At 47.5% G+C, this 14,376-nt stretch overlaps 1 protein-coding gene across 1 annotated transcript in view; it reads left to right on the forward strand.

Moving 5' to 3' along the window:
* LOC144169129 (ATP-binding cassette subfamily C member 4-like) overlaps nt 1-14,376 on the forward strand; it is a 104,499-nt gene that overhangs the window by 42,086 nt on the left and 48,037 nt on the right. Inside the window, exons 2-5 of the mRNA XM_077698159.1 lie at nt 7,660-7,770; nt 8,685-8,802; nt 13,355-13,573; nt 13,840-13,929. Coding sequence (XP_077554285.1) covers nt 7,660-7,770; nt 8,685-8,802; nt 13,355-13,573; nt 13,840-13,929 — 538 coding nt within the window. The remainder of the gene's footprint in view (nt 1-7,659; nt 7,771-8,684; nt 8,803-13,354; nt 13,574-13,839; nt 13,930-14,376) is intronic.

Below are 14,376 nucleotides of genomic sequence, written 5' to 3' on the forward strand. Positions count from 1 at the left end.
TTCGCCGATGCAGGAAAATATGGTCCGTTTCCCTATTCTGACAATCACACAGGCGACCGATTTCACACACGATACCTAGAGTACTTAACATATGTATCGAACACTAAGAAAACACTTAGCTTGCGCTAATTTGTGCGAAAACACATGAGTCGTCCGATCGCCCAGCTACCTATGTCAACTAGGCGACGACGAGTTGATTGTTATTTACGAGAAAAAACTATAGAGGCCCTACTTCAAATCGAACTGACTAATGGCCCCTAAACCTAGCAAAGCGCTAAGCGCAAGGCGCAAAACGCGGTCACGTTCGCTTGTACGGATAGAAATTCGGGCACCACTTGCAATGGATCTGTTGCGTTATGCACAGAACTACACGCTGTACAGTTGAATATTATCTACCGCAGCTACTACCCGGCGGCGTGGCCCAGCAGATAGCGTGTCGGGTTCCTTGTGTATATATCCGGTCGTCGGGGTTTTCCCTGCCGGTGCCGGAGCTTTTTTCTTTTTTTCTGCACTCTCAGCAGTTCGTCTCTGGGGAGTATCGGAACAGACCATTCGGGGTGGGGGTCTAACCGTTCGTCCCCTCGCAGTTAGTCCCCAAAGGGACTAATGATTGTGGCAGAGGCAGTTAGTCCCCCAAAAGACGAACTGTTAGTCCTTTTTGCCTAAGAGTGAAGGAAGGGCGAAGTCGCTGTTTCATATCGCCTGCAGAATGCCTGAAAGTTGTCATTTCTTTCACTCAGCCTTGCTCTCTGCATGCGCGCCCAGTTGCAACATACCATTGCAACATTGGTTTGCATACCTTTCCCCATGTTGCGACGTATAGAGCGTTGATAGTGTAGTGGCTGCTCTGTAGGGATAAAAGTTCAAGAAAGGTTTCGAAGTTGATCTTGTGTGAAGGAGAAAAGCCCGAATGGCATTGCCTGCGCATTATCAAGAACGGATGATCCAACCCATTTGTCGCGAACCGGTAACCGTTATTTATTTTTCAGGTTCATTTCCGGTTCGGGTTCGGGTTCCATTACGGAAAAAATACCGGTTGGGTTCCGGTTTTCGGTTCGGCTCGGTTCTGGTTCGACGACCTGGTTCAAATAAGAGTTGCTGAAATCTATATTTTGGGAAGCTGCAACAAGTTTAGGTTCTTTTAAGAACTGTTTCATCCAAGGTCGGGCTTAGGTGCGACCCTTGGTTTTGTCTTATTGAAGGCGACGTTCTGCTTAATGTTGAGTTCGAAACCACATTTCCGGGCGGACGATGGCTTGTAGCGCGGGGAAGCAAAAGGGGAGGGGGGTTATAAGGGGCAATTGTTAACGCACTTTCCTGTCTGGCCGACCTTATTTGAAATCGCTGGTGCAATGAAAAATGTCTTATCTGATTTATTGCGGCTGTGTTGCATTGTCGCAATGGGTGATAGTTTCTCATAAATTGGCTGAAAATAGTATTTTAAAACTATTGTGACGGAATATTTCCGTTAAATATGCTATTTTCCCATTAACCTTGCTGGAAAACTTAAGAAACTATTTACTACTGTTGAAATAGTTGTTTCACAACGTAAAAACTTGGCTCCAATCCATGCTGTAGAGGTGGCTAGAAAGCAAAGCTTCAAACGACACCCACACCCATTGCCCATGTGACGTCACTTGAATACACACACATGTCTTTGCAAATAGTGAAACCAGAGATTCTGCCAGCCGTTACCTTGAATTCGCGGGGGCAGCGTTCCGAACTCAGCAGCCGCGTCGGCCATGGCCGGGCTAGTGCGGGGTACGCTGGCGCTGTAGCCCGGCCGTGAATAGGGAGAAATAAAACGGAGGGGAGCGTCCTTCGAAGGGTGAGACAGCGGAACCTAGCCATCCTGATGTGCTAGCTCGGCACTACACTCCGCGCGATACAAGCGCAGACACCAAAACAATTCGGCATGAGAGCTTAATGATTTCCATTTATACGGATTTAAACTAGCTAGTTCAGTAAGTTTGAGTATTGCGAAAAAGCTGAAGGAGCTTTGATAATCGCTATGTATCAGACCCAGTTGCTACTTTCGCCGTTTGTAGTACTTTTTAAAACACAACCGAATCGGTATTCACCAATTTAAAAAAATTACGCCCACCTCCCCTCGCGGGAATCCTGGTGTGATGCGACGCTGAAGGGGGTTTCATTGTGCGTTTCCGTTGGTTAATTACTCGAATTGCGTGAGCAATCGTCGGGTAATGCGAGAGAGAGAGAGAGAGAGAGAGCAAGCGTAGCGCGGACGACCGTCGACTGAGAGACCGGCCGGAGCGCGGCGCTCCGCTTTATGCGCAGCGCGCCCGAAGGAGAGGAGACCGCGGAGAGAAAGGGCGCTGCACATGCGCACAGCGCGCTTGCGCCGCGTGCAGCGCCGCCCACCGGCGGAGTGAGAGAGCGCGCCGCACTGCGCGCGCCACAGATGTTGGGGGAGAGGGCGCGCTATCACGGCGAGAGGAGGAGGGGCGCAGCGGTGCGGACAACAACGACGGACGCACGCAGGAAGGACAGGGCCGCCGACAAGAGATGCTCTCAGCGTCGCATCTAGAACGAAGTCCCATTCGTGGCAAGCAGTGTGCATAAGTTAGCGTTTCCGAGTGGCCAGATGTCTGTATGTGGTTTGTACATTTTGATCCCCATCCCCCTCCAAACCAATCCTTAACGTATGTTTGCCGTAAGACCACTTAATTACGTCGGGTGAAGGTTACCCTGGAGGTGCTTTCGAACAAGTTAATCAAGCCGTGCGAAGGCGGTGCGCAATGGACGCGAAGCTGCTCCAAAACAGGCCCAAAAGAACCGTCGCTAAAGCAGATGACAAAGTCGTCCCGCCGACGCCACCGCCTGCGAGCAGGCACTTCCGCGCAGATGAATGCTGGGTAAATGCGCCGCGCCATCTAGAGTGTGCTCCGTGAGTGAAACCTTCCGCCCTCCTGTCTCCTCCGCCGCCGCCTCCGACGCGTTGGGAGTTGAGTTTGTTTCCTCGCGCTCCACGAAAGAACCGTTGGCTGGTAGAGCTAGAAAGCTTTGCTTTAAAAGGTGTAACTAACAAACAAATGCTCTTTCTGTAGGCTTAGAACCTATTGTGGAATGTGTTGTTCGTACTCCGGCCTTAAATAATGCAATCAAAGTTCCTGAGGTTAACGTTTGTATTTAAAGAGTTACGCTACCGGAGAGTTAGCATAAAATGTTCGCTTTAACAGCTTAAATGCTAAATCAAAGGAGCGTGAGCTGAACTCAGGGTTAGCCGACGGCCTGCGGTTATGTGGACCAACATTTGTCAGACACTTCGCGCGCGAGATATCGTATACACGATATCTCGCGCGTAATCTCTTGGTTGGCAGGCGCACTGCGCAGTGCGTTGCCCGCAAAAAGTGAAAAATTGAAATAAGAAACTATATCTTCATTTTTTTGGGTACGAAATGCTTTGTGAATCGACGCTCTGTTTGCGCATACAAGTTTTATCTCAAAACAGTTTCCATATAATAATTTCGAAACGCGATACGCTTTTTGGCGGACCGGACCCTCTAGTAGAACAATATCAGGAAAGCGTTTCTTCGATATCCGCATTGCTTATCGGTGTGAAACCGGAGAAACCTACGCGAATCATATTGGCCTGGCCGCGCCCCCCGATGGTATCACTTTTCTGTCGTTCCACTTAAACCGGGCAAGTATCGTCGTTTTCCCGTTCATAACGTTAATTCTCAGCGTGTAGCTTTAGGATAAACGTAGGGCCATCACATACACCATGTGGACGCCAGGCCGCCACATACCGCAGATGGAAGCCACGTGGGAATTGTTGAAATGGGCGTAAGCTTCTGATGTTGCTATGGTCACTGACCAGTCCACTTGAGTGGGTGTGTTGCTGGGCATTCGAAGCAGACAATGAGACTATCATGGAAGGTTACGGGGTACGCGCAGCCCAGGGAATTCTGATAACACATATTCAAGCCAATGGGAATTACGACGACATATTCCGGCTATACTTCACGCGCCACCTTTTTTTGCTAACTGAGCCCAGTAATGCGTGTATGCGCTAGTATGGGCTTGTATGTGCTTGTATGCGCTCAAGCATACAAAGCTCACATACAAAGACGAGCATGCATACAAAGACAACAAACTATAGTAAAAGCTCGTTCATTTGAACCATAAGTAGACGCCGTCTGAATTCTATTAAGTGAAACTTCGAACTAATTAAAGTGAATAGTAAGAACAGTTCACGAAGATAAGGAAGCAGTACGGCATGCCAATAATGTATCCCTTGAAAAAGCGTAGTTTTTGCCTGCATTTTGCTCTAGAGAGAGAGAGAGAGAGAGAGAGAGAGAGAGAGAGAGAGAGAGAGCGACGCGAGTCCTTCATATTCAGGTATTGGAAGTGCAGGAGCCCCAGAGAGTCGCCGCGACCGCCAAGGCCCGGGAGGTGGTCTGACTCTCCCGGGTCCCGCAGCGTCTGCTTTCAGAGGGGAGAGGAGGGAAGGAGGGGGGGGGGGATATAGGTCTGCGGGAAGTTTACAGGGGGAATGGTTGTGAGTGTCGAGTGCACCGCAGGCTGGACAGGTACGGGTAGTAAAGAGGTGTGGGTGATAAGGCGACAGCAATCACCTTTTGCTCCAAATAGGCGATGGAAGGCCTTCGCGTCGCCCTTTTTAAAACTAAACAGGAGACGAGTGGTATTGCTTCCGACCCATTCGAGCGCACGGCCGCACTGGTGCTGCGTCCTCCTCCTCTTTGTCGTCTGGCAGCGACAGTTTTTGTGTCTCAGCCTTAAGAAATATGCTCATCTGCCAGCGCATCACAAAGCACTGTATTCGCGTTTTCACCGATGTAGCGAGCAAAGACGCCTTGTAAAGCCTCGGCCATGCGGCTTTTAATTGGTTTTACCCAATTTTGTCGTGTCTCTCCATTTTCCCGCACGTTCCGGAGGCGACGAAGCGTCATGCCACAGGCGTGGGGGAACGTTGTTCCAATTATCCGTGTCGGAGCTCACTGATGCTTGAATTAACGGGCTTTTTTATACATACGCTTATATGGGAGCTTGGCCGTACCAAATCGTACAAGTCAAATTGTTAAGAAATTCGAATGATTGAAGTTCGAATTAACGGGCATCGTTGCAAGCTTGGTTCCGTAATAAAGCCATGCTTGAGGCGATATTTCACTGACACACCCAACAGACACACAGTATTCACTACAGTCAGGTTACGGATAGGCCACACACATGCAACACACTAGCACCTGCTCACGGGATTGTCAAGTCCTCTGTGTAGCAGGTGTGGAGAGGGCCTATTCGTAATCCACATTCTCCTTCACTCGACATTCTCAAACCACTCGACAGAACGCGACGTAAGTACTTGCCACAACTTTACGGACTGCTTGTTTCACTCCACCCGGCATCGTTCTTTCTACGTGATGACGGCATGGTTCCTATCAAGCGAGTTTTTGAAGGCCTGTTAGAAGTTAAATTTTAGATGCCACGCATCTCATTCACCCGCCTTGTCCCTCCATCCGGCGTCGGCGTCGTTGTTGTCGGCGTCGTTGTTGTCGGCGTCCGCCCTCCCCCATTCTTCTCGCCGCGCCAGCTTCGCTCTCCGCCGCTCACCCCCTCTCCTCTCCGATAGCGAACTCTCTCGCGAGGGGCATTGGATTGGATTCGATTGGATTGGCTTGGATTGGATTGGCTTGGCTTGGCTTGACTTGGCTTGGCTTGGATTGGATTGGATTTGGATTGGATTGGATTAAAGTGGATTGTGTTTAATTGTGTTGCGTCATAGCCGCGGCAGACGCACTGGCGCCGGCGCGTCCCCTCACATTTATGCGCGCTATAAAACGCGGTGCCTGCGCCGCTCCGCTCCATCGTTCCAGCGCCGTTCCTCCGCTGTCCAACGCTGCAACGTGAACCCCCTATGCGTCGCATCTACACAGGGGTTCCCGGAAAGGGAGGTGGTAGTTTTTTTTATCTCATTTCTTATCCCGCAAAGTTTCGAACCTAGCCCTTTGCACCAGCCATCTGCATGATCTTGTGGTTCATTTCACTTCTAGTTTTTGCGATAGATTTTTATATCTGTGTCTACACGACTGCCATTACATAACTTTTATTTGGCGCTCTTTGCCCTAGTTGCCCTTGTGCCAATAAAAAACCAACCATTATCTTTCATCATTAACACGCCGTATAGGTATCGTAAGAGAAAAATATCTAGCTGCCTTCGCGAACGACACCACGTGCGCGTATCGCTTACGTCTTCTAGCTAACAGTACAACATACCTAAATTGCGCCCACGCTTTGTAAAAACGGTCCCTGGCACGTTTCTTACACGGTTATTCGAAACACGCCAAACCCGCTGTGCTTTACTTTCTTATTTCATACTACCGTGCGTTCCCAGCGTTTGAAGTAGAAAAGGTACATGCGATTATTCGGCCAGACACTTAAGCAACGCCTCATCTCTCGTTTTTAAAACAAAAAAAAAAGATGCATAGAAGAGAGCACTATATATATAGGGGTTTCCTTGGATACAAGAAGTTGTGTTCGCACGAGTTACTGCTATGCGTAGGGAAAATACACGTGAGCTGTGCTGCTAACGGATTGGGACGACGTACCTTTGCATGACACAAAAGAGCCGCAAACAAGAATTATCACCAATACTCAATTAGTCACATATGTAAAATTATAGCCCCATTTGCAACAAAGCGTAGACAGTACATCATTGTCTAAATTGCTCGTACAACTCACGCCAACTGTACGTTGTTCGGAAACATGGCGTTCACGTGCCTTTCGCTTATTTGCTGAGTCCAGATCTGCCCGATAATCTTCTCTTTAAAAGTTTCCTTTCTCTATAACTGGAGCACGGAGCACTACAATCCTCGCCGTACAAGATAGAACCGTCGGCTGCACATGTGCAAACGCGGAAGTGTGGCGCATGTTATCGCGTTTCCATGAATCGGCTCTAAATCATAACTATACCCTATTGCAATCGAGAGGTCACTGATCGAGTCAAACCTGAACGTTTTGACGTTACGTTACCCCTAGGAGCACTTTGTATAGAATGTGAACGATATGAAGAATGTTTTCGTGAGTGCCTGTAGCTCTTGAAGGCAAGAGGACTGGTCACGCTCTACCTGTGACCGTTTAAAATCCCTAGTCGGTGAAATTAATTCGGAGACCTACACTAGGGCGTGCTTTGTAGCTCAGATGTAACTTCGGCGCGAAAATTTTAACACCCCCCCCCCCCCTTTCTCGTACCCTCCTCTTCCTGTAACAGGGCAAAAGTCACTGTCAGCACACATATTTACCGCCAACAAAAGTGACCACTTCAAATAAAATTTGTTTGTGAACAGAGCAGGTGCATCAAGTTACACAACTGCTTTTCTTTACCCCTTCTTAACGAAGGGAGTACCCGTTCCCACGCTAGTAATGAGGAAGTCGTACTGCTACGTACCCTCTCATAACAGACACCGACGCGCCATCCCGCAGCTGCGATAACGCCGGTCGTAAACGAGTGGTGAATACAATACGATGCCGTCGATCTTTTCGATGGGCATTGTCATTGCCCGTTTCTTCGTAATGAATGGCGCCATAAACACTAGTAAGCTGTCAATATATATTATGCGTTCGCGCCATTTGTGCCAGAAGATCACGTAACTCTATTGTTTCCTTTGTCTTCTCATGCAGCTGGGTGACGCCACTGTTCCGCAAGGGCTACCGTCGCACCCTGCAAGTTGAGGACCTCTACGCCTGTCCGAAGTTGGAGCGCTCTGAAAGGAAGACTGACAGGCTACAAGCGTGAGTGGACACACCAAATAACGGCGATGACAACGCCGAACGCGCATTGCACTTATTAGCTCTCCATTTCACGGGAACGTAAACACGGGATCGTTTGAAGTATAGCACCATGTAGTAAATATTGGTACATTAAGTCGTAGCTGTTACTATTTACAGCGAACGCCTTTACCTAACCCTCACGTGGTCTTTCTGCGAAATTTTTTTTTACCAAAGCCAGCGCTGGTGTTTCCGCAAGAATTCGACCTGATTCATTGTTGGCAGTGATTTAAATATTCCGTAAGATATACTTCATCTGAAGTACCCGTGAAGTGTCTCGGAGTGTCGCGTATGCGGGGAAAAAGCGGAGTTCGAGATCACGAGCCCTTGTATTTGCTGAAATGACCATGTGGTGTCTCTGAGTGAGTGAATTGAAGGGACCCTACAACACCTTTTCAACTTGTTTTCAAAGATTAAATGCTTGCAGAACACAGTCACACGACACACCCAGTACTTAGATTAGGGGATGTGAAAGTACCTCAGCCAAAAATTACTGCTCTATGCCCATCAGATAACTTGGAAACTCGATCAAAAGACTTTTTTCCCTCTTTTCCGGTCTTTACGTTCTTCGACAGCTCGAATTACGGCACTAAGGCCATGTAGCGGCTGTTGGCCAGATTTCCTTCAGTTGCAGCAATGAACGATTTTCGATAGCAACTTTGAAAAAAAAAGCCACAAAAACAAAGCAGAAATGGAAGGTGCATTGGTGCGACGAGCAAATCACGCGGTGCCGCTCCATGCTGGCGTTAACTATAGATTTCGCAGGGGTTCGAGACGCGAAGGAAAGAGTGAAAGCGCTTATCGACAGTGTTGCAGGGTCCTTTTAACAGAATTGTCAAGGTGGTCTCTTTTTCATGCCCGGGCCCACACACGCGCAGGGAATGGGACAAGGAGATCCGGAAGTTGAAGCAGGGCAAGCAGCCCAACCTGCTCAACGCCATCTTCAGGGCATTCGGCTTCACCTACGTCATGGTGGCCCTACTCATACTGGTCGAGGTGAGAACCTACAAAGCCCGCCTTTTCCTGGTGCCCAGAGTTGAGATGCAGCGCGTACGGAAATGGGCAGTTCGCAACCGAAACTTCTGCAATGACACCCCGAGGCGCAGGGATGGTTTACTGTCGAAGATGCGTTTGTGAACTGAAAACACTCGTGGGAATACAAAACGATATTCGTATTCGTGAAACAACAACGTAGGAGGAGCTGGCACATTGGGAGTTTTTTTTTTTTTTTTTATTAAAATACCTCGTGAACACCACCAGTGGCCCAGCTTCGAACAGAGGCAAATCGCTAATGGGATGCTCATACATACAATACCAATGATATTAACTTCTTATGGTTAATTATAAGCAGTAACTTTCATTTTCGGGCTGAACCTTTGGCCCGAGTAAACAAAAATGCTGAAATTACATCTAGATCAATCTTTAAGTAGCAATTAGCCATCTGAATTTTCGATTACACCGTGAATTGACATAACGGCATCCATTCATTCCAGGAATGCATGCTCAAGAATAAACCTTCACCCTCTGTTTTTCTTGCGTTGTAAACAGGCCTCTTTTGGAGGAACCAAAACGTCAATTTCGCAGACAATTGTTTCTGCCGTGCGTTTTTCTAATTTCACGGTCTTTTAGCCTTCCCGCTGTGACTCAAAACTTCACTAGAGTGAATATTCGGAACTCCTATTTCTGCTAAATAGTGTAGTTTTACTCATTCATTCCTACATTTTAGTGAGCCGCATCCTCTCATGGTGAATTCGTAATGCGCGGTAGAAAAAAAAAACTCTGGGAAGCTCGCACTCACGCGCAAGACTTGAATGGTGAAGCTGTTGTAGGTGATTACTGAAGGACACAAAGTTGAGTTTTACTATAGTTTGGGTGTCGTTGTTGACGTTGGTAAATGGGATTTCAATGATTTTATGTTGAGCGAAGCCAGAGTGAGCTCGTCGTTTTGGTCGACGTTTTCGTACGCCCCTCTGCAGGCGCTACTTACCGTCTCTAGCAGGTGCTTTGCACGCTGAGCATCTCGAAGCACAGCGGCCTCTTCCTCGGCCATGCGAGGTATCCGTAGCCGGGCCATGGGGAGTGAATGATCACCTACAGCAGCTTCGACATTCAAGTCGGTGCTTTGCTGCGATACAGAGCGCATGCGCAAGACGACGCGAGGACGAACGAACGAGGGGCGCACGCTATGACGTGTATTTCTCGTGGCGAGAAAATGTTGCCACGATTCTGCGAACTCTGGAGTTCTTTTTTTCTTTTTTTGTAGGGTAAATGTTGGCCAATCTCACTAAGTGGGTATGCTTGGCTTGACGAACGTGCACTCGAGGCACGCGTGCACGAGCGCTCAAAATTTTCTTGGCATTTTTAACTGCGGACACACCAGGCATCAGCGATTCGGTCAACTCATCCGCTGTTTAAAAAGTAAGCGACAAAATAGGCTCCACAAGGACGAAATCGCCCCATTTCCCATCATACCGGAATGAGGACTAAGGCTCACAGCATCATGCGGCCTACGTGGCGTCACACACGCACACAGACATGTCACCACATCCGCGATCACATCGTTCGTCGCACCGTTACTGGTTGCGGTGGCCGTGAAAGACACACACGTCCAAAACACCCGTGCGCCGCGGCTCCAGGCTCCCCGTGGCTCACTCGACCCAAGACGTTATGTTCGCGCTACGCAGGCGGGGCACCCTGCCACTGATTGCTTGACTTGGTGAAAGATGGGGTGGGCGGTGACTTGACGTTTGTACCGTTTGAGCGTCCTGTGTTATTCGTATGCATAAAAAACAACACAATGGCCCTTGCGCAGCCACTTATGTACCACTGCAGTTAGGTCAATGTGGTTAGCAATGTCGTTCTATGCCATCTGGGTATCCCAAATATTGTATTTTTTAAATTGATTGCGAAAATACACTTTTTCTTCGTTCGCGTACGGTATAGATATGTCATACACTATCAAAACCTTACAAAGTTTGCCCCTCGCACTGTCAAGATTGTCATGATGGCGGACGGCAGCAAATTGATGATGCTGATGGCGATAGGGAGACTGCTCTTCTGGGACCAGGAACACAGAACACGACCTGCAAACTTTATACTGCCGTCTGATAAATTTGTTAGAGAGTGTTTACAATTCATTTTATTGTATACGTTCCTTGAAAAAACACTGACAATCATCGGTCCACGCAAGTCTTTCAGAATTTGGTAGAAACAACGACGTATTGTTTTCGACGGATTTTTCGGTAGCTGGTGGGAATCAAGTAATTCGGCATCACTGCTACGTCCGTAAAACCAGGACTTAAGAGAGTGTCTTAACCATTTTTGGGCTGAATTTTATAGCTAGTGAAAGGCTAGGATTGCCTCGGTGTTACAAAATGATTTAACTCTAGATGATATGACATCGAAAATCCCACTGGCAGACATTGCCGACACTTTGTCGTCACCATTTGGTCCGATCACCGTAATAACTGCAACAAATCCCTAGATTCACCAAAAGCAAGAAAATAGGTATTTTCAGACAGCAACTTTCGCGCTCACCCATACAGCGGCTAAAAAAAAAAAAAAAAACACAGACGCTAGCGGAGCCATGCCTTGAGTGCTACCGGAGGCAAGAGGGGAGCTTTCGAGCACTTCACCACCGAAACGCTCTTTATCGATAGTATCTGAAGTGTTATACATCTTGAGCGCTATCGGTGACTAAACAGAAGCGGGACGTTTTGAGGCAGTACGGATATGAAAAAGTTTTGTTCGGTGGCATCTCAAGTACTGATACACCCCTAATACATAGTACATCTCTACTACATCGTTTCGGCTACCCTTAGACAATACGCTTCCGCCCTTCTGCTCGAGGGCATACTTCAAGCCTTCTAGAGCGTGGCTCGAGGTACATCCCGCATCAGATCCTATCCTAACAGCAAGGGACTCTGCCTTGCTCCAACAAATACGCTTACACATTACCCACCTGACATGACTCACGCAGCTGTTCCGAAATTTACACGGCACGGGTGCTTGGTCGTTCTGCGGGTAATACCCCAATATTTTGCACACGTTACGGGTATGTGATCGGCACCAAACGTTGACCCGCACTTACCATTCGACAATATCATCCTCCGAGGCAGTACAGACTTGATTGATTGCTTGATTGTAGTGTTTAACGCGCCGACGCGACAAAGGCGATGAGATTCGTGCCGGAAGTGGGGAGCACAGACGCCGAGTTCGCTCTAGAAACGGAAGTTTCGCGAAGCCGGTTGCCGCGGCTTCTAGTGCGTGCTTACGTGGTCCACTTTGGGAGAGATGTGAAAGCCTGCAGACAAAAGGGTACAGTCCTGCCGGTTATGAAGGACTATTGGCTGTGAATGCCAAAATTAATATGAGGTGCGTTAGCCAGGTCTTCGATGATGAAAGAGGGGTTGCCAGCGCTGCTTTTCTCCAGCCTTGCCCCACTGGTGCAAGCTGCACCAATTTTTTTAACAGACGTTTTGCATATGGGGCCACTGTATACGACGGTAGATCCATGACGTCCCAGGACGATGCTTATATGCGTTCACGGGACAAAGAGTGTTTGAAACGGGCAATAATAATGCGTAAAGGGAAACTCGGAAGGTAGTGTAGTGGCAATTTTGGTGCTTCGCTAAAGAACAAAAAAAAAAAGATCCTCGCGTTATTTTTATAACCTTGCACTATTTGCACATAGCCGCACGCCATGGCTGAAGTCCAGAGTAGGAATCATTTTCCGATTGCCCATTTATGTACAGCCATTCTCTGTTCTCGGGTAATTTTTTTGAATTTACGGGGTCAAGCATGGGGGTACTGCTAGTGTTGGTTACAAGGTCATATACTCGTCTTGCACGTGATATTAGGCCAAGGTTTGGTAAAAGCGGATTTGTTTTACATTCTTCTGTAGAGACTAGACTTAAAATAAGTCTGGTACGAACATGTCCGTAGTTATATTTTTTTCTATCGACAATCTCAGTTGATAGGACTTCAGTAAATAAATCAGTGGGAAGACCCAATATTGTCAACTGAATAAAAATTGAGGTAACTATCCACATGCTGTATCAGAAATAGGTACTGGAAAATCGGCAACCATGTTAAATTATGTTTGAGTATTTTTTTTACAGTTTGCTCAGACCAACGTACGCTTAGAGCTGCAGTCGTCACCACTCAAATAATAAAATCAGCTGCAGATAAAATTATCTAGTCGAGAGGCTGGGAGGCATCCAGCTTTCCACATCTCATAAAGTTAAATGGTCCGGAGTTACATGGCTTGGTTGTGAGACCCTTATGTGATAAGATCGCTTGGCTGCTGACCCTTTGTTCACACCGTTATATGTTTTGTATAGAAGTAGACTCCAATGCTCCGCTCGCGCAGTAAGGATATTTTGATAGCGTTTAGAATAGTTTGAATGTCCCATCTGTGTGATCTAGCACACATATGATTCAAAAGATTCTTTTGCTGCACCATGACACGCCTATGGTGTTCTGTACCGTCATCAAGGTCTCGAGTGTGTCACCATATTTTCTGCTACATGCTGCTTTCCTTTGACAGGAGTGCTTCAAGAACGTCATGCAGCCAGTTATGCTCGGCTGGGTGGTGCGGTACTTCGCCGCTCCGGAGTCTATAGGGAAGACGGAGTTCTACCTGTCGGCCGCCGGCGTCTCCATCCTGGGAGGGATGCACATTTTCACCCACCACCCATACTTCTTTAACATGCAACGAATGGGAATGCGGATCCGCATCGCCTGCTGCAGCCTCGTCTACCGAAAGGTATATATGTATGGCAGCGTGTGACAGTTTTCGACAAAGCACACTCTCGTATCTCCACTGCGGCCCCATTTTTAACTCGCTGTTTTACAGAGTCGACCGACCGCAAGAAAACATCAAAGAATATTAATAAAAATTGAGCAAGGTCCACCAAGTTTCATGTTAATTTCATAATTCATGCATTCATAGCCCATACGTGCTTAATGGTACAGTCAGTTTCGAATCCACTTAAAGATTTCTGATGGTTGAATGCTTTCTTTTCATTGCAGGCACTGCGCTTGAGCCAGGCAGCACTGTCCAAGACAGCCGTGGGGCAGATGGTTAACCTTTTGTCGAACGACGTAAACAGGTTTGATCAGGTGAGGCCCTTGACCAGATAAATTGAAACTTTGTTCGTATGGAGTATGGGAACTTTGCTCACATGAAGACTGAATATATAGCAGCTTATGGGCATTCCCCTAGCGGAGGCGGTGAACGTGGGCATGACGTTTTATAATAATTTGCGGGGAAGACAATGTATAAACAATTTATCGTTGATAGCGTCCAACGTTCACACTCGCGTGCCCACATTCTATACGTAGGGTTTTTCGTTTTCGGGTGCTAAAATTTTAAAAATCGAGTGCTATCGGGGGGGGGGGGGTAAAAATCGGAAATCTGGGAGAATAAAAGTTTTTTTGTAAAACCGTTCCAAAATTCGGTTTCTTTCGGGTTGAATCAACGGATGCATTAAGTAATGCGCTCACTTAATTTTATCAGCAGATATCACAAGCTTCTTAACTCTAACTCGTTGAAATTGGTGTTTGATG

This window comes from Haemaphysalis longicornis, unplaced genomic scaffold (genome assembly GCF_048455015.1).
Source record: "Haemaphysalis longicornis isolate Haplotype H1 unplaced genomic scaffold, Haemaphysalis longicornis Haplotype H1 scaffold_2, whole genome shotgun sequence".
NCBI lineage: Eukaryota > Metazoa > Arthropoda > Arachnida > Ixodida > Ixodidae > Haemaphysalis > Haemaphysalis longicornis.